Source organism: Dipodomys spectabilis, unplaced genomic scaffold (genome assembly GCF_019054845.1).
Source record: "Dipodomys spectabilis isolate Male_0828 unplaced genomic scaffold, ASM1905484v1 ptg000174l, whole genome shotgun sequence".
Taxonomy (NCBI): Eukaryota; Metazoa; Chordata; class Mammalia; order Rodentia; family Heteromyidae; genus Dipodomys; species Dipodomys spectabilis.
The window spans coordinates 5372353-5394297 of NW_024870851.1; the positions used below are offsets into that span (position 1 = coordinate 5372353).

Here is a 21945-nt window from a genome sequence, read left to right on the forward strand (position 1 = left end):
GAAATTTTAAATTTACAATGTAAACTCAAGGAACTGGGACAGGTAAAACTTTTTTTTTTGTCAGTTGTTGGGCTTGAACTCTGGGCTTGGGCACTGTCCCTTAGCTCTACAGTTCAAGGCTAGCGCTCTACCACTTGAGCCACAGTGCTACTTCTGGCTTTTTCTGTTTATGTGGTGCTGAGGAATTGAACCCAGAGCCTCATGTATATGAGGCAAGCACTCTACCACTGAACCACCTTCCCAGCCCCTGAAACCATTTTTTAAAATGATTAAGCTAGGCACTGGTGGCTCACTCCTGTAATCTTAGCTATTCAGAAGGCTGAAATCTGAAGATCACAGTCAAAGCCAGCCTGGTCAGGAAAGTCTGTAAGCCCACCAGCAAACTGGAGGAGATGTGGCTCAAAGTGATAGAGCACTAGCTTTGAGCAAAGGAGTTCAGGGACAACACACAAGGCTTGAGTTCAAGCCTCATGACTGACAAAAAGAAAAGATTAAAGGGGAAGGCATAATACTACCCAACTAAAAGGCTTGCTGTAAAGCTGTGATCGTCAGGGTGTGAGGGAGTGTGAATAAATGGTGGTTTCATAGATTAAGGAAACAGGCTTGCATATAAAAATCAACTGATTTTTAATAAACGTACAAAAACAGTTCAATGGAGCAGGAATAGTTACTTTAAGTAGTTTTGAAACCACTGAACATACTGAAAAAATAAACTGCAACTTCAACCTTTATTTAAAAAATAATAATTCAAACAGGACTGTAGATCTACAGTGGCAATGTAAAAATATTTGTTCAGCATCTATTTACACACAGATATCCACACACAGACTCCCTGGCTACACCCTAGCCCTCACTAGTCAGTCTTGACCACCCTTACTCAAATTTCCTTTCATCCTGGAGCCCACCCTGCCAGCCTCTGGCAGCTCAGCCCACCCCCTGCTCAGCAGCCAGACATCCACTTCCCTCTAGCTTCCTTCTTAGACACCCCCTTCTGCTTTGAGAGCCCTTCTCTGTGCCCGACCCATGTGACCACCCACTCCACCTTCCAGTGCTGCGTATCCAGAGTTAGCCTACCTCTTTTCTCCAAGACTTGCCAGTTTTCTCCACACTGCTATTTTCTTCCCAGAAGCATCTCTTCAGTAAAAGATGCCTTCCATCATACTGAACAATGAGATTTCCCTGACTTTTTCTTCTATGTTTACTTGTATAGACATAGTGCTTTTATTGATCCATATATTTATTTTCAAACCTATTCCAACTTTACATTTTGTCATTCATGATATATTTTTGGATTTGGCATTGGTTTGTCTCTGATAGCTCTGGCTGGGACTTCCCTCTATTCCATTTAGAAGACACCTATGCACAGTACCATGTCTTCCCCCACGCTAATTCAGGATTATTTGTTGACTGGCATGCACTCTCCAATTAAACAGAAAGAAGCAGGCCTCACACAGCGCATTTCTCCAGGGCTTCCCATGGGACTGGCTTCTTTGTATGTTCTTCCCCTATGGTGCAACCCCTGCGTCACTGTATTTGATTCAGGTGTCCTGAATCTTGTATGTACATTTTTCTAATTTGGGGAGGGGAAAGGAAATAACAAGATGCTAAAATAAGGATACAGGATGACCCATTGTAACAATGAGATGTACAAGACACAATGTTGAAAATGAACTTCACAGCTTTGGGGGGGGGGGGTGGAGGGAGGAGTTGGGGAGGAAAGGGATGGTGCAGAAAAACAAAGGAGGGGGCTAACAATGCTTGATAGGAAAAGGACTCATTACCTTGTTCATGTAAGTGTAACCCCTCTGTACAGTATCTTCATAATAAAAAATATATATTAAAAAAAAAGGAGGCTGGGAAGTGGTAGAGTGCTTGCCTTGCATGCCTGAGGCCCTGGGTTTGATTCCTCAGTACCACATAAGCAAAAAGAAAAAAGCCGGAAGTGGCGCTGTGGCTCAAGTGGTAGAGCACTAGCCTTGAGCTGAAGAGCTGAGAGACAGCACCCAGGCCCAGAGTTCAGGCCCCACGACCAGACCCAAAAGAAGAAGAAGAAGAAGAGGAGGAGGAGGAGGAGGAGAAAGGAGAAGGAGGAGGAGGAGGAGAAAGAAGGAGGAGGAGGAGGAGGAGAAGAAGAAGAAGGAGGAGAAGGAGAAGAAGGAGAAGGAGAAGAAGGAGGAGAAGGAGGAGAAGGAGGAGAAGAAGAAGAAGAAGAAGAAGAAGAAGAAGAAGAAGAAGAAGAAGAAGAAGAAGAAGAAGAAGAGGAAGAGGAGGAGGAGGAGGAGGAGGAGGAGGAGGAGGAGGAGGAGGAGGAGGAGGAGGAGGAGGAGGAGGAGGAGGAGGAGGAGGAGGAGGAGGAGGAGGAGGAGGAGGAGGAAGAAGAAGAGGAAGAAGAAGAGGAAGAAGAAGAGGAAGAAGAAGAGGAAGCACTACCACCACCACCACCAGGCTCTATCCATGTCTGTGGCCTTGAAACTTGTCATTTAGCTCCAGGTCATTCTCCAGACTCATTTGCTACACTGCCAGGCTAGAAGAGCAACCTCTTATGGCATTTTGCCATTCACTTTGGGAACTACAGAATCAAGAACCAGACTGGTGACATCAAGGATTTCAACAGCGAAGGTGTTCAAGTAGTTCTAAAATATTATCAGATGGGGCTCATTTTGTTCCCACAGACGACAAAAAGGGAGCAAATATAAAGAAAGACTTTACTAGTGATTTTCCCTGCCAATCAAATTCTAAAGATGAGTGAAATCTAAGAGACCACAGACTGAAAGCAAGAGAGGCACAGCTGAGTTCTAGGTTGAGAAGCGAAGCCAGACTTCAAGGCTTAAGGCATGTTCCCTCTTATCAGCTCTTCCTCCAGCCCCCCTCCCTCCCCAGGTTCTCAATGTTCCTAATTTACTTTAAATCCTAGATATTATTTGAAAGTCTGAAATCACAATTCAAGTTTTTGATTTTTCAAGTTCTTTTTGAAACTTCTTTAATCCTATCCTCTGAGCTTTCTGAACTTTTCTCTAGTTTACTAATATCAAGTAGAACATTCTCCTGACAGGAAAATTATCCTAGGAAACCTTATTACAACATTTTTCCTTTTATTTTTATTTATGTATTATTGTTGCTGCTGTTGTTCTACTCCTAGGGCTTGAACTCAAGGCCTAGGCACTATCCTTGAGTGTTTTGTTTTGTTTTTCTCAAGGCTAACACTTTACCATTTGAGCCACCGCTTCATTTCTGGCTTTTTTGGTGGTTAATGAGAGTCTCACATACTTTCTGCTTGACCTGGCTTTGAACCTTGATCCTCAGATCTCAGTCTCTTGGGTAGCTAGGATTACAGGCGTGGGCCAATGGTACCCCACTCATCTTTTCTTTTTTTTATTTATGACATCTTTCTTTTCTTTTTTCTTTTTTTTTTTAGAGCATTTAGTTGAAAAATGCTCATAGTGCTACTAGTGAAAGTAGTTTTACAAAGTAGTAAAGCCAAATTTCTACCCAGAAAATCTCCTGAGAATTTCCAATCAATAGAAAGAATTACAAAGAACTCACCATTTATGGGGAAACATGGACCAGAAACTGGAAAATGCTACAACAATCCTAGCTCTGCTTTTTTTTTTTTTTTTTTTTTTTTTTGTCGGTCGTGGGGCTTGAACTCTGGGCCTGGGCGCTGTCCCTCAGCTCTTCAGCTCAAGGCGAGCGCTCTACCCCTTGAGCTACAGCGCCACTTCCGGTTTTCTGGTGGTTTATTGGAGATAGGAGTCTCACGGTCTCTCCTGCCCGGGCTGGCTTTGAACCGCGATCCTCAGATCTCAGCCTCCTGAGTAGCTAGGATTACAGGCGTGAGCCACCAGCGCCCGGCTTAGCTCTGCTTTTATATTACGGTCCCCTCTATACTATAATTGGCTGTGTAATAATGCCCCCCTAAATACCAATATGCTAGGCTCAGTCCCCAGTTTGACATTACTGGGAACCTTTAAGAGATAGGACCTAGTAAGAAGTCTTCAGGTCATTGGGAGATGCCATCAAAGGGGACTATGGAACCCCCCATCTATTCATCATCTTCTCTTTTACTTCTAAGCTACAAAATGAGCAGTATTACACACACACACATACACACACACACACACACACACACACATTCCCTGATGTGTCATGCCAGGCCTAAGGCAAGAAGACCAACTGATTTATGCACTGAAACTTCAAAACAATAAGACAAAATAAGCCTCTATTTTTTTCTAATTTGATTCCTCCTATGTATGGTTATACTTACACAAAGATGTTGGTCCTCAACACTTGATAAATAACAAACCAAATCCCATACTTTTTCTTTTTTCTTTTTAAAAAAATATGCGTGTGTCAGCCCTGGGACTTGAACTCAGGGCCTGAATGTGTCCTTGAGCTTTTTGCCCAAGACTACCACTCTACTGTTTTGAGCCACAGCTCCCCTTCTGGTTTTTTGGTGGTTAATTGGAGATAAAAGTCTCATGGACTTTCCTGCCAGGGCTGGCTTTGAACTGCAATCCTGATATCTCAGCCCCCTGAGAGTCTAGGATTACAGGGGTGAGCCATCAGTGCCCATCTCCAATCCTTTTTTTTTTCTTTTGGATATCTACTAATGAAGGACATGTTACCTCTTCTGCAATCCAGAGAGGAAGCTAATTTTGAGAGCACAGGGAAATCAGCCTGGTGTCCCATGGTACCTGGTTTTGAAAGCAAAGGACAGTGATAGGAAACCTCAATTTATCTGGAAGGAATACTTAGATGAAGAAATCAAAATTTCCTTTGCATTTTAAGGGGCCTTCCTTACTTTTTGGGGAGAACAAACCCATGTTATGGTGAAACCGAATTTACATACAGACACATATGGAAAGCATCAACGTGTACCATTGACACAAGGCTAGCACACTTGTAACCAGCATTGCCAGAGCCCAAGAGCATTGCAATGTTCATTAGGAGGCTTTATTTTTTTCCTTTTCTTTTCTTGGTGGTACTGAAGTTTGAACTCAGGGCTTTGAACTTGCTAGGTAGGCACTCTACCATTATTTTAAGTTTTTTATTGTAAAGATACTATACAGAGGGTTACAGTTACATGAGCAAGGTAATGAGTACACTTCCTATTGGCACTCTACCATTTAAACCACACCTCAAGCCCAACTTTTCACTGCTTATTGTATTAAGGGCATACATGCAAATGAGCCACAATCTGCCTTACATTTTCCATAGTTGCTGGGATGAGGCAGAGTCTGAAGGACTTTTCTGCATAAGGCTGTCCTTGAACCATGATCCTTACAGCACCTGGCTCTTTGGGAAGCTTCTTAGCAAACATCCTCTCCTCTCCTCTCAAAATCGAAAAGTCCAACCCTGGTCCTCTTTTGGACAATAGCCCCCAAGGCTTCCTAACTCTGATCTTTTTCCCTCCTCATGTCGCTCATTCCCCAAAGGGACTCATAAAGGAATTGCCGATCTATAGATCTATGTTCACTGTACTAGCACCTAACTTGATTTTAACAAAACAATTGCGAAAGGATTTTCTTAGCACCTGCATCACCCAGGTGACCGGCACACCTCCCCCTTTTCTGAGGCTGTGTCCTCAACTGCCCGCAGCAAGCCTCCTGGTGCTGTGAGGCTTTCCCAGACTCAGGTCAGATCCATCCTCCGCCATGGGTCATGGCCACGCCTCCCCACTCTCTCCCTACATTAACCCCAGTTCTACCTGGAGTCTCCCCTTGTCCTGCCCCTTCTCTCATGTAGGCCAGTGGTTTGGATAATAAACTCTTTTCTGCCTGAACCGCGTGGTAGTTCCTTTTGGCAAAACCTTACAGATTTGAAGCAGGATAAAAAAAAAAAATTAAAAGAATCCTCAAATGGTCCATATGCTCGGAAAATGTTAGCGTGTTCTTTTCCAAGACTCTAAGGAGCTTGTGGGACTTTTCTTCTAGAAAGAACGTACAGCCACTTTCCCTTCATTGAGGATGGCATGCCCCTGAAGCAAATATTTCCATTTTCACAAAACCAGTATAACCAAGTCAGGCACCAGTGGCTCATGCTTGAAATCCTAGCTACACAGGAGGCTGAGATCTGAGGCTGAGGGTTGAGTTTCAAAGCCAGCCCAGGCAGAAAAGTCCATGAGACTCTCCAATTAACCACCAAAAAGTCAGAAGTGGTATTATGGCTTAAGTGATAAAGCACCAGCCAAAAAGCTTCAGGAAAGCCCAGGCCCTAGTACCTGTACACATACACACACACATACACACACACACACACACACACACACACATTTTAAAAAGCATAATCACTGGGTGCTGGTGGCTCATGCCTGGAATCTTAGCTACTCAGGAAGCTGAGATCTGAGGATCACAGCTTGAAGCTAGCCTGGGCAGGAAAGTGAATGAGACTCATCCAATTAACCACCAAAAAAACAGACATGGAGCTGTGGCTCACAGTGGTAGAGCACTAGTTTTGAGCAGAAAAGCTCAGGGACAGCGCCCAGGCCCCCAGTTCAAACCCTTTGACAAAAAAAAAAAAAAAAAAAATCACAGTCTACATTGGTGATCTTTTAAAATCTATAACATAATAAAACAAACAAAACATATAGATATAGACATTCTTAAACTTTAGAAAATTAACATTTTGACATGCCAATACAGGATACACAACCCCCTTGAAACTGAGGTTTGAGGTGAAACTAAGGTTTGAGATCAATTAGTGCCTGTCTTGTTCTAGACAGAAAGTGAAGGTTAAGAAAGTTCTTGTGCTGAGGAGGATGGGAAGGGATGGGAAAGGGAAACAACGAGGAGACACAATGCTTGATAAGAAATGTACTTGTTATCTTGTCCATGTAATTGTAACTCCTCTGCACGGTATTCTTACAATTAAAAAAAAAAAAGAAAGAAAGTTCTTGTGCTTTATGAGACAGTCATTACCACTGTAGTTCCTTGTTACCTTCTCATCAGAAGCTGTTCTGAATTTGTTAATTGAATGCATTTTTACATGAATAATTCCAGAAAAAGAAAATGAATTGCGTTGTTAGTTTTGATGTTTCTGTGAGGTCTCTTAGTTATACTCAAAAGGTAGAGAAAATAAAACTTAGGATTTCAAAATGAATTATTCTATAAACATACATGTATCTCCTGACAAAGAAGCTGGTCAGGATAACTAGTTTGTTCCTGATTTTTTTAAATCTTTGTTTCTCCTGGATGATATAGAGTAGAGCTCAAAGGAAAGACTATTAAAAGTTGTCATGTCTTTGGAAGAAAATAGAAAACTTTGAAAAGATACACATAAAAGAAAATGAAATAAAAGAGCTGAAAGAAGGGAAAAGAAAGGAAAGGAAAGGAAAGAGAAAAGAAAAGAGAAATCCCTGCAGAGACCGTCTCTTTGTTCGCTCCTCTGGAATTCAGGCAACTCTAGAGCCCACTGCTCCCTTTATAACCTTGCTTCCTGCATAGTGCCATCTAGTGGTCTTAGCTGTAAAATTGTTTCTATCTTGACAAACTTTGGCTGACAATTTGGAAATTCCAGTTATAACAGATTAGCAAGCCATTATCTATGTTTATGTGAGAGTGTAAGTATAAGCTGAAGAGTCATTTGGATAGGTTTTCGAATGTTCCTAAGTGATGGCCATGCCTGAGCATGGAGATGGCCTGAGGAAGAGCCGGGGCTCCTGAGTTCACTAGAGGGAAAAACCCTGCCCACTCGTGCCCAGGAGGTCCCTTGCAGGAGGTCCCTTGAGTACAAAATAAATTAAATCCTACTGTTCCCAAAGAGGATGTGGAGAGGGTGCAGGAGAGAAACTTCTAAGAGCACTCTGTTACAAGCTTTGTTTACAGAGCACCACTGAGTGCCTGACTTCAACTTCCCTCAACTTATACCCTGTAGCTTTATTTTCCTTAGCCAGGCTTTGCATTACACCTCATGGTGCTTAAAATCAGACTGTAGTCACTTTCTTCTGGAACACAAGTGTCCTATAGGGTCCGTGATAAGGATTTAAAGAGGGATATGGGAAGACGAAGAAACAATGAGTGATGATAAGATTTCTCAGCTGGACACAAGTGGCTCATGCTTATAATCCTAGCTACTGGGGAGACTAAGATCTCAGGATCGCAGTTCAAAGCTAGCCAGAGCAGAAACATCTATGAGATTCTTATCTTCAACTAAGTAGAGCTGTAACTCAAGTGGTAGCACTCTAGCTTTAAGCAAAACACCTCAGGGACACAACCCAGGCCTTGAGTTCAAGAGCCAGGACTTGCACAAAGAAAGACAGAGGGACAGAGAGACAGAAACAGAGTCAGAGATAGATAGAGACAGACACAGAGACAGAGAGAGAAGGAAGGAGAGAGGAAAGAAGGGAGGAAGGGAGGGAAGGAGGGAGGGAGGGAGGGAGAGAGTTCTCCTACTATACACAATCACTGCCCAGACATTGCTTCAAAAATCGTAAAGCCTGGATACTAAAGCTATGAGAATTGGCTGACCAGCCAAAGGTAGCAGGGACCCCAGGTAAATCAAAGGCACTTGTGCCACTTAGAATCCATTTGGCAAAACAGCAAAGACCTGTGAGGTCCCTCCCATGCTTGGCCCTGGTTTTCTGACTCCTGGCATGAGGACTGATAGAGCAGCTGCACAGGGATTGATCGTAGGGAAGGCATGTGTGTTCCAGTTGGTTAAATGGTGGCCAGGGCTGCCAATTAGGTAAGAAATTGAACCAAATGATCTCTGAGGATCCCACAATCAGATGACCTTTGGGTTTTGTTTTTATGGGGTTTTTGTTTGTTTTTGGGTGTGGGGCTTGAACTCTGGGATTGGGTGCTGTCCCCGAGCTTTTCAGCTCAAGGCCAGTGCTCTACTACTTGAGCCACCACACTACTTCCAGTTTTCTGGTGGTTAATTGGAAATAAGAGTCTCACAGACTTTCCTGCCTGGGCTGGCTTTGAACCATGATCCTCAGATCTCAGCTTCCTGAGTAGCTTGGATTATGGGTGTGAGTGAGCCACTGATGCCCCGCTCAGATAACATTTGATTTACCGTGCTCCCCCTACTTAAAACCACACGTGTCTTAAAATAATTTTGCCAATAATTTCAAGTGAACTGAGGCAGATACTGGTTGAGCCATGCACTGTAAAACACTCCTGGTTTGCATAAGTACTAGGGAGTCATTAGGTTCCAGGTACCTGTTTTGGTTAAAGGGATTGAGAAAAGTTGTTGGAGAAGCTTGTTTTCAGATGTTCTTAGGATTACAACCACATCAGCAGGGAGTGTATCTCTGTTTTTCTCAAGAACTCCAGAGGCATCATATAACACCTGTAATACAGACCACAAGTAGCAAGTTAGCCAAGACAACTCGTAGTCACCTGAGACACTGACCAGTGAGCCATCTGGCCAGCCATCATCTTGACACATCTAAATCTAGAGCACCTGATAAGTGGAGAAAGGAGTGATTTTTGACAATTTGGTTTATCTTGGCTTCTTGTCCAGCTGTCTTTGAAGAAAAGAATTCTATCCAAGACATATCACACTAGGATAATGGTTAAATTACATGTTCACCGTGTGCAAAGCATCCATCCTATGCACTAACCTTACTAGTATCTCATTCTCTGGGGGGCAAGCCGAGGTTTAGAAAGAGGCTGAGTGGTGGTAGGTGGGCCTCACATCTGGCAGATGGGCTCTGTGCTCACCCCAGATGCACTCGCCCTGCATCGCTAGTACCCACTCAATGATGCTGAGCAGTTTTTAACTCTCATAACACCGATGATCCAGCTCAGAGAAACTTTAAGGTCTGTTCCAAAGAACCTTTAATCCAAGCCAGGTGCTGGTGGCTCACTCCTGTAATCCTACCTATTCAGGAGGCTGAGATTTGAAAATTGCAGTTTGAAGCCAGCTCAGGCAGAAAAGTCCATGAAACTCTAGTCTCCAAATAACCAACAAAAAGTGGAGCTATGGCTCAAGTATCAGACAAGTTTAAAAAAAAAAGGCTAAGCAAGAGCACAATGCCCTGAGTTCAAAAAACAAAAAGCTCTTGTCTAAAAATACTTTTGAATGGCAAATTCAGCAAAGGATACAGAGCAAGAAAGAGAAGGAGGGATGAAGAAGGGTGGGTAGGAAGAGAAGATATAAAATGACAAGAGGTTAGCATGAAGAGGGCAGTAATGGGAGGCAGAGAGAACAGAGATCAAGGCAGGCGCTGGTATCTCAGACTCAGAGGACATTAATACCTAGTCGGACATTGGTAGTAAGGTGAGTGAAGCAGTTAAACACAGAAACTAGTCTGCAGTTTCCAACCAAGATCCAAAGTAGACTGCATCAAATACTGGGTAGACAGAAAACACAGTCCTCCTCTTGTATTGGAATGGCTTTTTGGTCAATACCCAGTCAGGAAAAATTACCTTCAATGTCTGATATAAATATGATTGATAATTTGGACACATCCTGGATCAACAACACAATCCCAAATGCTTTTCATTGAACTCTTATCCATTTTCTCAATCCAGGGCCTCAAAAAAGAAACCCACAGGAACCAATTAGGCATAATTCAATTGGCTCTCATGGGAGAAACAATAACAATGAATTATGGCTATGAGACTAGAGAATTTCCTGGGTCCATCATGAATTCACTTCAGGAATGTGAAATTGACACTGGGGCGGGCTGCATGAAAACTGGAGATGCCCATTAGCACCGCAAAGGTGTAGCCTCTGGACTATAGAAAGTGTTCTTCCATCTGGCCGTCTTTGATGACCTGCAGGCCTGTTTAAAGTGCTAATAGATGTGCCCCATTGTGATCTTAACCCTCCTGCCTTACCTCCCATCTCCAAATGACTTTAGTCTATGGCTATTCATGGCAGCACACTGAGAAAGCTATAATGTGTTTTCTCTCTGGGGAGCTGTCAGCTCTAGGCCAGCCTTCAGGTGAGAAGCAGATGCCAGCTCTGTGGGCTACCCCAGTGAGAAATTGCTTCTGTGCCAGGAGCAGCTTCGGTGAGCAGCACCACTGACAAAGTTTGGGAGTTAGGATTTGGGTCAAGAAGAATTTTTTTAAAGGAAATGTACACACAATCCTGTGGGCAGCACTTCAGAGTAAGGTGGACATTTACTTAGGTCTGATAGCACACCCCTCACTCACCTTTCCAGCGTAGTGCTGGATGCCAAAGCACAGTTCCACCCCTTTGGGTCTCCAGAAGAATTTGCATCGCAGATTGTCTTCAAATTTATCTGTAGATTTCCATGTTGGAGAGTTAGAATGTGAATTTTGGGTTCTCTCAAACAAAAATATCCAGGTCAAGGAGAGTAGCTCATATAGGTAATCCTATAGGTAATCCCATAAGTAATCCTAGCCACTGGGGAGACTAAGACCCAGAGTATTGTGATCCAAGGGTAGCTGGGCAAAAACTTTGCAAGAGCTCAGCCCAACTAATAAAAATATTCTAGGCATGGAGGCACATGCTTGTTATCTCTGCTATACAGGATCAAAATTCAGGCCTAGGGGGAAAGCAGGAGCCTATTTGAAAAATAACAAAAGCAAAAAGGGGCTAAAAGCATGGCTCAGGTAGTAGAGTTCCTGCCTAGCAAATGCAAGACACTGAACTCAAATCCCAGTACTGCCTATATAAAAATAAGAAAACAAACCTCACCCTTCTTGAGCCATGAGAGATCCAGAGCAAGGGCTTATATGCCAGTCTGAATTATTACTGTATTGCAAAGAGGAAAGGAAGCAAAGTATTGGTTGTGGGAACTAAGGGAGAACATTCTGAAAAATTGTGTCAGCATAGGGTAAGAGTCTGTGTCAGCAGGAATAGGAAGAAGAGAAGAGTTTGAGAATGGCAATGGGATTACTTTAAGCCACAAATTCTATCAGAATATTACAATTAATATTAATTAATTACAATTAATATTAATCAGAATATTACAATTGTTTTTTACAATGTAAAAAACAGGGTGTATATTTTCCCAGTCACCAGGGAGCCAAAGCACGCAGGGTGAACTCATGAAATCAGTGCCTCTGGGGACATGGGCCATGGCCATGCGCTGGCTGCCTTCTTCCAAATGGTACCTACCAACAAGGGTCTGGTCCGTTGCCTGAGGAAATCGGCTCTCCTCATCTAAGAGTGCAAGCAGGCCCAGGGGCTTCTGGAGGAACATGTCCAGAAGTGGACGATTGTCCTCATAGTCCACAAGGATGGCATCAATGCCCTCATTCTGGTACTCCATCTGGAGGGAAACTGAGAGTTAGTCTCTCCATCCCCAACTGGACTTGGTATCATCAGCATACTTGGGCCTGGATTTCCCAGCAAACTTGAATGTGTGTGTGTGTGTGTGTGTGTGTGTGTGTGTGTGTGTGTGTGTGTGTGTGTGTGTGTGTGTGTGTCTTATACTAGAGTTCGAACTCAGGGCCTCATACTCTTGCTTGGCTTTTTTACTGAAGGCTAGTGTCTACTTGAGTCACACCTCCACTTGTGGCTTTTGGATGGTGACTTAAAAATAAGAGTCTGCCCAGGCTGGTTTTAAACCACAGTTCTCAGCCTCCTGAGTAGCTAGGGTTACAGGTGTGAACCATCAATGCCTGGCTTTTATGTGTACTTTAATGTGACTTACAGATGGCCCAAGGCAGCTGGAGCCAGCCAAAGCTGTCTCCCAGACCTGGAAACTCATAATCCAGAAGTTGTGAAAGAAAGGAAGTCAAGCTGTAATATTGTGTTTTATCCTCGTTCTATAAAGGAATCATTAAAACCTAGAAAACTGGGAAGAAAACAAAAAAACTCCAGCTTTCCCAGGGAGATAAATGGAAGGATCCCAGACAGAAGGAAGGCCGAGTTCTGCACAGATGAGCAAGAAGAAGAGTCCAGATCCTGTAGAAACACATTGCTAGAGGTGGTTTTGTGGTTATGTGTTCCCAGGATAGTGACTCTTCTGCTTAGGTAGATATGGCAGAAGAAGGGCCCCCACATCCTAGCCTCCACCAGCTCCTGAGCCTGGGGCTCAGGAAGCAAGATTTCCACTTCCAGAAATCCAAGAACATATCTGACTCTTTCCTCTCAAGTTACTGAGATAAGATGTCTGGTGTAGAGATGGGAGACAAGGCATGGCTTTGGTGGTTGCTAAGAGTTCATGTCTAGAATTCAAGATCATTCTGTGTCATTATGGTTCCCATCGCACATATTTTTAACTAACATGGACGGAAATAAAGCACTCTGAGCAATTCACACGCAAGAATTTCAAAGTAAGATTTAAATAATTGGCTCATCATCAGGTCTACTAAAGTGGAAAAAAAAAGTACTTTTGTACAAATATCAAGACCTTTTTTTCCCAGACTAAATTTAGATAGCTCATTTTGACAGGACTGAACCACCAGTGGTTATACGTGTATGCCTAGGAGAGTTTTGCCCTCAGAGATCCCTTCCCTATCAGCTTTAGTCATTACCTGCTCCAGGGCAAACACGTGCTGATTGAAATAGTACTGGATCTGTTCGTTGGCGATGTTTATGCAGAGCTGCTCAAAGGAATTTCTCTGAAAATTCTCAAACCCAAAGATATCCAAGATCCCCACGTTCATTCCATCCTCTGCATTACTGCATGGAAGAGATGAGATGAGTCAGACTCTTTAGAAGAGGCAACCCCGCCGTCTCAAGCTGACAAGAATACATGCTCCAGAGCATCTATGACCACCCAGGGCCCACCACCCCAGGAAGGCAGCCTCCGGTCACCTCCAGGGCAAGAGGCAGTTTTTGTCTTAAGCCATTTTTGCCTTGCGTCCTTCAACAGTAAACTTTAAAAAAAAAAAAAAAAAAGCACAATCTTTTAAAATCTTACTTAGAGCCAGATATAATAGTACACATTTGTAATCCCAGCACTTAGGAAACTGAGACAGAAGGATCGTGAGTTTGAAGCCTGCCTCAAAAAACAAACAAAAACAAAACCAGAAGCTCCATACATAAAGGAATGGGCTGTGGCTTTTGCCTACACATCCTTCCACCTACGTATACTACCTACTCTTAAGAATCTAATGTTGTCAATTCTTTCACAGCACAGGAAATCAATGATCAGGAAAAAAAGTGTGTTTTAGCACTTTTCCTGGCATGTCCCATTTAATTCTAAAAGTGCTATGAGAAGGCTCTATTCTGTGGCTTAGAACATGTAGCTGATTAAGCTGTTGGTGTGGATGTGAATCTGGTTTATTCAGCTCCTGGCTAGCTCCTCCCCTTACATACTTCACTTGACTGACTCCATCCATCATTCACTGCTCAGGGATGAACTCTTCAGCAGGCCCTAAGCCTCTCTCAGGAGAGAGCCTGAGAGCTTTGCTAAAGAAAACTCTAGCTAGGTCCAAACACTTTCTCACAAAGCGCTAAGAGACAGGAGTGCAGGCCAGCTCTCTTGAGGCCTCTGCTCTCCCAGGGCACTTGCCATATGTTTTTGTCTGGCTGCAGGAGAGTGTTGATGCGATTGACAATCCAGCTGAAGAGTCTCCCATACAGGGCTTTGGACATGGCATCCCGGACATCCGCAGCCCTGTCCACCGTGTTGGCGCGGACGATGGTCTCCCCTCGAGTGACCACACAGTGGGACGTGAGGGCCTCCTGCAGCTCTTCGGGACTGATGCAGAGAACTGAGGCAGCTGAAACACAGAGTACGGATGATACTGGGACTGTGGCCTTTCCTTCAGTCAATCAGTCAGCCTTTAGCTAGTATGTGCCAGCCTCTATGCTAGGTACTTCAGAATAGAGATAAGCAAAGCCAATCTTCTGCCCCGAAGACACTTCCAGCCAGCCATTGTGTGTGTGTAGGGGTGGGCGGGGAGAGAGGTCAGGGAGGAAGGTCCACATTGCTCCGACAGCTCTTCACAAGTGTTTGATTTTTTTAAAGTAGAGGGTGGGGCCAAGCTCCAGTGGCTCATGCCTACAATCCGAACTACTCAAGAGGCTGGAGAGAGGAGGGATAGTGGGAGAACAACAAAGGAGTGGGTAATAATGTTCAACAAGAAATGGACTCATTACCTTGCTCGTGTAACTGGAACTTCTCTGTATAGCATCTTTACAATAAAATTAAAAAGTTAAAAATTAAAAAAAAAGAGGCTGCGATCTGAGGATCACAGTTCAAACAACCCAGGCAGGAAAGCCAGTGTGATGCTTATCTCCAACTAACCACAAAAAAGAGATAAATAGAGCTGTGGCTCCAGTGGTAGAACACAAGCCTTGGATGGAAAAGCTAAGAGGACAGTGCCCTTGCCCAGGTAAAATTGAAGACGGGATTATCTTCAATGAAACAAATTGAAGAAAGAAAATCACATATCACATTAGTCTATCGCAGTGTTAACGTGCCAGAGGCTTGCCTCAAGAGGCAGAACACCCCCCAGGCAAGACAGCCAAGCAAGCAGGGGACCATATGCTCAGATTTGAATGCCTACACATAACGAAAACGACTAAAAAGCAGCATAGGTCAACACTGAAAAGGCTTGACTATATTTAAATCAGTTTGGGTTCCTATTTTTTGTAACTGACATTTCTCATTCTTTGTGTCACCATAATTACAGGTAAATTTTAAGGGTAAATAGAAGCTTGCTTTCTTGCCTGCAGATGCTGACTCGGAAATTTAGAGTGGGATGTGAATTCTTGTACTTTCTCAAAAACTTACAGACGATTTTCAGAACCAACTGAGGTTGGAGAGTGATCACCCACGGATGCCTGCCATGCAATTGTTTCTATAGAACACCTATTTGCAGCTTCCCAGGACTTCTTTTGGGATAAAGAAAACATCCAGAGCAAGCGGAGGAATGGCCACAGCTGCATTACATCCTACAGACTCTTGGAAAACTAGCAGAGTGAGAGAAATATGTACTATGACCCCACAGAGCACACGGACGCTAATAATTACCATTCTCCAAAGCGTCAGCATTGGGCACTTGACTTTTATCTGTTTGGTGTTGAGAGGAAATAGCTGCAAACTCAATGTTCCCGATATTCAAAATCCCAGCCAGAATTCTGTACACAGAGTTCACCTCCTGAAAGGGAAATTAGAAGCCATGTTTGAAGGTCATTGCCAATGGAACCAATGAGTCACCAGCCCTGTGGTGGGAAGTATTCATTTTCCATCAGAGTCCATCCTCAGAATGTTGGGACACACCAAAACTTCCCAACCTACTTTGCAGTTAGGGGTGGTGACATTACTACATTTTAACAATGGAGCAAGGGTGGAAGGAGGTGGGCTTCTTGAGGTCCCAGGCTCCATGGGTGTGAGCAAGCCATCTCCACACCTTTCTGATCATTATTGCCAGCTGGCACTCCCAGCAAGCTGGCCTTAAACGTGTCATTGCTGCGAATTCTGGAGAACAAGAATGGATTGCATGGAATGGAGCTGCTCTGCAATCTCAACCTCTTTCCTTGGAACTGTGATGTAAGCAGGAGATGATATTATTTTTTGGGGGGGTGGGAGGTTGTCAGTCCTAGGACTCAACTTCAGATCCTGGGTATTGTCCATGAGCTTTTTTGCTCAAATCTAGTGTCTTACCACTTGAGCCACAGCCCCATTTCCAGCTTTTGGGGGCTAATTGGAGCTAAGAGTCTCACTGACTTTCATTCCTGGGCTGGCTTTGAATCATGATTCTCAGATCTCAGCTCCTAAGTAGCTAGGATTACAGGCATAAACTACCAGTGCCCAGCTGTGTTAGCCCCTAAATTCAGCTATGGCCTACTCTTTTTTTTTCTTTTTATCTGCCCTGCTGCCAGCCTAGGAAAGCTGCCCAACCAACCCTTTCACCTCCTTTTGGCCTGATGTGTCTGGGCAGTGAGAAGCACCAGGATCTTGAGAAATCAAATTGGGCCTAGGCGTGAAGGCCGCTCTGCTGGAGATGAAGCTCCAGATTGCTTAATCCCACTTAATCCCCAGTTGAGCTGACAGGTGGATTTCTCCATTGTCTTCTATTTTTCCAGGGAGGAGACAGGAGTGCAATTTTAGGGCAATTTTAGGGCATCATCTCAGGATCCACACAGTTCAGGGCTTCCATCTGTGGTGGGTGCACCTGCAGGTAGTGCCCAGCTAAGCACACTAACTGAAGGAGGGGAGGCTGGGCTGTGCCTTCCCGGTAGCTGTGACTGAGCAGCTAGACACGGGAAAGCATGAACAATGGACTCCTGACAGCAGGAGGCTGGGGTTCCTGAGCCTGGGGCCGGTGGCTGGGGCCTGGAAGTTCCTAGGCAGAGAAAGAGACTTCTGGGCTAACAGTAAAATGAACCATTTCAGAACACTTACCAGGAACTGAGTAAAATGCTTTTCAGAGACTATCTTCAAAGCCTTACCTCCTCCATTTTACAGAAGAAATTGAGACAGAGTCAAAATCACCAAGGTAAATAGTGAAAAAGTTTTGAACCCAGGCAGCCTGGCTCTAGACCTATGCTATACTATCAAGTATGTACCTGTATACATGTGCCTATGCATACACTCACTTCTTTTTCTCTTATTCTATCTTGACAGATTTCTAAGTCATCTGACTGGTCTTGAACTAAGGATATATATTCTTAACTCTCCTTGGACTGCTTGCTCACAGCTGGTGCTCTACCACTTGAGCCATGCATCCAATAATCCCTTGGTCTTTGTCAGTCCTACGGCTTGAACTCAGGGTCGGGGTGCTATTCTTCAGCTTGTTTGCTCAAGGCTAGTGCCCTATATGGCCTACTCTTTAAGATGAAAGAGTACATGTTCCCTTCACTTCTTCTGATGTAACTTTTCTGAACTGGTTGGGGAGGCATCCACTGATGGTTTGCTAGGACATCTGAGAATTACATAATAGAGCACATAGTGATGAATGAAGTCATTAGAAATCACGTGTGATATGTTACATAGTAAAACATATATTTGACCCTTGTTCCTGGACCAAAAGCCTCTAAAAATCCTTGTAATTATCTGGATGATTAGAGTCTTGTTATTTGTACCTTTCGATCATTTCTGAGCTTATGCTAATAAGCTCAGAATTCAATGTAGGCCTCTACATTGAATTGAGATGGGTAAGGATCTGGTTGGCTAAGGAGGAGCCAATCACGTAACTAAAGGATTGGACCTTTCAGCTCTCGGTCCTACCAAACTCTGGGGAGGAAAGAAGGGGTAGAGATGAAGGCAATCACCAAAGGCCAGCAATTAATCAATCCTGTGTATGTAATGGAACTTCCATGAAAAACCCCTAAGCAACGGGATTAGTAAATCCATGGAAGTGCCAGGAGGTGTAATACCCAGAAGGTGCAATACCATAGAAGCTTTGAACTCTTTCCCACCAATGTCCTGTGTCATTTTCCATTAGCCTATTCTTGAATTTTATCCAGTAAAATGTTTTCTTGTGAGTTGTAGACAATTATCAAGTGGGGGAGGGGAGTGGGGGGCGCTGGGTAGGGAGCCAGAAGTGCGAAAGAACTAGGCACCAGTGGTTCATGCCTGTATTCTAGCTCCAGAGGAAGCTGAGACCTGGGCAATGAAGGTTCCAAGCCAGCCAGGGCAGAAAAGTCTGCAGATTCTATCTCCAAAATAATATCCCAAAAGCCTGGCTGGAGAGAGCCAAGTAACTGCTAAGCCCTTGAGTTCAAGCCCCCTACAAACCCACACAAAGGAGAAGAAAGAAGAAGGAAGATGGAGGAGAAGGAAAGAAGGAAGGAAGGAAGGAAGGAAGGAAGGAAGGAAGGAAGGAAGAAGGAGGAAGGAGAAGAGAAGGAAGAAGAGAAAGAAAGAGGAAGGAGGAAGAAAGAAGAGGAGGAGGTAGTAGCGGTAGAGGAGGAAAAGGAAGAACAAGAGAAAGAGGAAGAAGGAGAAGGAAGAGGAAGGGAAGGAGGAGGAGGAGAGGGAGGAAGGGGAAGAGAAAGGAAAGGAGGAGGAGACAGGTGTGGCCTGGGACTGTGGGATAGTGTCTTCAGTGGAGAAGACTGGGTCCTTAAGTCATGGAATCTAATGTTAATGCTAGGTAAACAGAATAGAATTGAATTTTAGGTCATTCACTTGGTGCCAGAGAATTGGTCAGAGGAAGGGAGCCATATTGCACGTTAGAAATGTGATTGAAATGATTTCACATTATCTAAGACTACTTTTTATAATGAAAATGGAATATAAATTGCATTAATGGTTTTTAAAAATATGCTGATCACTGTAGCTCATGCCTGTAATACCAGCTACATTGGGAAGATTGTAGTTCAAAGTCAGCCTAGATAAAAAGTTCGTGAGGCTCCCAACTGAATCAATAATCTGTGCATGGATGTGGTTGTTCTTGTCATCTCAGTTTGGGAGGCACAGGAAGGGGAAGGGGGTTTCAAACCAGTTAAGCCCTGGATGAAAATGCAGGATGCTAAAGCAAATGGGCAGGGGGCTTCACTCAAGTGAGAGAGTACCTCCCTAGCAAGCTTGAGGTGCTGAGTTTAAACCCCATCACCAAAAAAGGTATATTTATTTATTTAAAATGTATATTTTCTATATGTGAAACAGTAAAAAAAACTAACCAGGAAATCTCCACATTATTTTTGCTTATAGATGGAGAAAAAATAGTTGCAGTAAAAAAAACTAACCAGGAAATCTCCACATTATTTTTGCTTATAGATGGAGAAAAAATAGTTGCATACACACACTCAAATACTCAGCAAGTTACTTGATCTAGTGTTCTACAGAGCAGCAAACTAATAGGAAGTATCATTATATCACTGATAAAACATTACCCCGCCCCCCAAACTGAGGCTTCCCAGTTAGTGCTCAGTAAAACTGAAAACCTAGCTCAGACGGTAACAGTGACACCTGCTGGATACTTGATAATGTTACAAAGACAAATGAGGATTCTAAGCTGGCCTTCTAGAATAGATAAATATTGTTCTTCCAGCTTCTAAATCAAGGGCAAGATGTCATGTTTCCGACTTTGAGAATCACTGTTTAATCACACAACATACAACTGGCTATGAAGAACACCTTCCAAATGGGTTTTCTGGGACTCGCCTGGGTTTAACATGACAGCCTCTCATTACCTTGATCAATACAGTGTGAGGCAGGCTGAATACATCAAGCATTCCCACAGAGCAGAGAGGGGAACCGACTACAGCAAGTCCTGCACCTGCTATCTCTATATCCAGTTAACTCAAAAGGGAATAAATAAAAAACCAGAAATGGTGCTGTGGGTCAAAGTGGTAGAGTGCTAGCCTTGAACAACAGAGCTCAGGCACAGCACCCAGGTCTCAAGTTCAAGCCCCCCAACCAAAAAACAAACCAGCAACAACAACAGCAAAAAAAACATGACCAGGCTTTTCAGATACTTCCATACAAGCCATGGAACTTTTCAAATAAGATTTTCAAGCATTTCAGCACTAGGATCATGAGCCCAAAGAAAATGGTTGTTAAAAACCTGCCCTTGGGACCAACAGCGTGCCCAGTTGCTTTTCTGGCAACTATCTCTTCAGGTAGCCAACAAAAATGGAAAAATACCTGAGGACTTGAATAAAAACTTTTAAGTTTAAACTCGTGAATCACTAAAGCTGATGGTGGCCTCAGTACCCTTCTCTGCTTCACTGAAGGGAAGTGGGGATCCTAGCTTCTTATGTACATGGTTTTATGTTCTTTAAGGTTATCCCATGCTTCCCAGAACTTCTTGATCAAATTTTTCTTTAATTCTCCCCATAGACACCCTGAGAAAACTTTCTCACCTTCCTTACCTTGCTCACCTCTAGCGATGGAGTCTCTGAAATCTCTACCTTTCCTATAAAAATTTCTACATGGTTATATCTTTTTGTTTCCTAACTTTCTTCTCCCCCATTGTTGTTGTTGTTAAAGGTACTATGGTTTGAACTCGTGACTCTGTGCTTGCTTGGAAGGCATTCTATTGCTTCAGCCATTCTTCCAGCCCTCCAACTTTCTATATGATAAACTGCAATAACCTCACTGTGAATGAGAAATGTGATTCAAAAAGACTTAACAAGTCCTCCAGTTATCTCGATTCACTGTTGATGAATATGAACTCAGTCTAGCCATCAATTGGCAAAAGTGGGGAGAACTTCTATATCTAAGGCCCACTGCAGGATGTATGGCCTTTGCTCCTTTTTCCCAGAAGTCATGTATTTTTTTTTAATTTTTTCAAATTTTTTATTACGATTAAGTGGTTAGATAATTTCCCAAATTTCACAGTATTATGGGATAGTGAAGCTTAGTTAAAATCACAAACACATTCTAACTTTCAGAGGACAAATTGTCTATCATGGTCTATAACATTTATGAGTTCTATGAGCTTTGCAATACAGTTATTTCTTCCACATTGGGTGGTATGTACATTTCTTTTGTTTTGCATGGCATCAGCTGTTCCCTCTTTCCCACTTGTTCCCTCCCTCCCATCGCTGCCATTGAGTTGCTTAGTTCATTTTGGTCAATGTCCAGTGCAGCTGATGGGTCCTGCTGTTGTATGTTTTTCCCTGATTCCCTCTAGTTCTGTGTCGTCCTCCTTGTTTCCCTCCGGTGTGCACATATGTACCATACATGTGATCAGCAGCATGGGGTTATTTAGTAGTGATTCGACTAGATGAGTGGAAGTCCTTTGTTTCTTAAGACCTGTTAATTTTGTCATATCCCCTAACATTTTGAATTTAACATCCACTTATCAGGGAGACCATGTGCCATTTGTCTCTTTGCTCTTGGCTTACCTTTGTCAACATGATTTCTTCTAGCTCCATCCATTTCCCTGCAAACACCATTATTTTGCTGTTTCTAATGGCTGCATAATATTCCATTGTGTATAGATACCACAATTTTTGGATCCATTCATCTGTGGTGGGACATCTGGGTTGTTTCCATATCCTAGCTATTGTGAACAGTGCTGTAATAAACTTGAGGTGCATGTGTCCTTGTATACTGGTTCCTATTGTTCAGGATAGATGCCTAGAAGTGGTATGACTGGGTCAGAAGGGAGGTCAATCTTTAGCTTTCTGAGGACCCTCCAGACTGCTTTCCAAAGTGGTTGTATAAGT

General features: G+C 43.4%; 1 protein-coding gene across 2 annotated transcripts in view; it reads right to left on the bottom strand.

Moving 5' to 3' along the window:
- Myo3b (myosin IIIB) overlaps positions 1-21945 on the bottom strand; it is a 370163-nt gene that overhangs the window by 190673 nt on the left and 157545 nt on the right. For both annotated transcript variants that reach the window (XM_042694123.1, XM_042694122.1), the window contains exons 16-21: positions 15854-15980; positions 14387-14597; positions 13404-13551; positions 12040-12193; positions 11109-11197; positions 9162-9291 (exon numbers count right to left, since the gene is read on the bottom strand). In XM_042694123.1, the coding sequence (XP_042550057.1) occupies positions 9162-9291; positions 11109-11197; positions 12040-12193; positions 13404-13551; positions 14387-14597; positions 15854-15980 (859 nt within the window). The remainder of the gene's footprint in view (positions 1-9161; positions 9292-11108; positions 11198-12039; positions 12194-13403; positions 13552-14386; positions 14598-15853; positions 15981-21945) is intronic.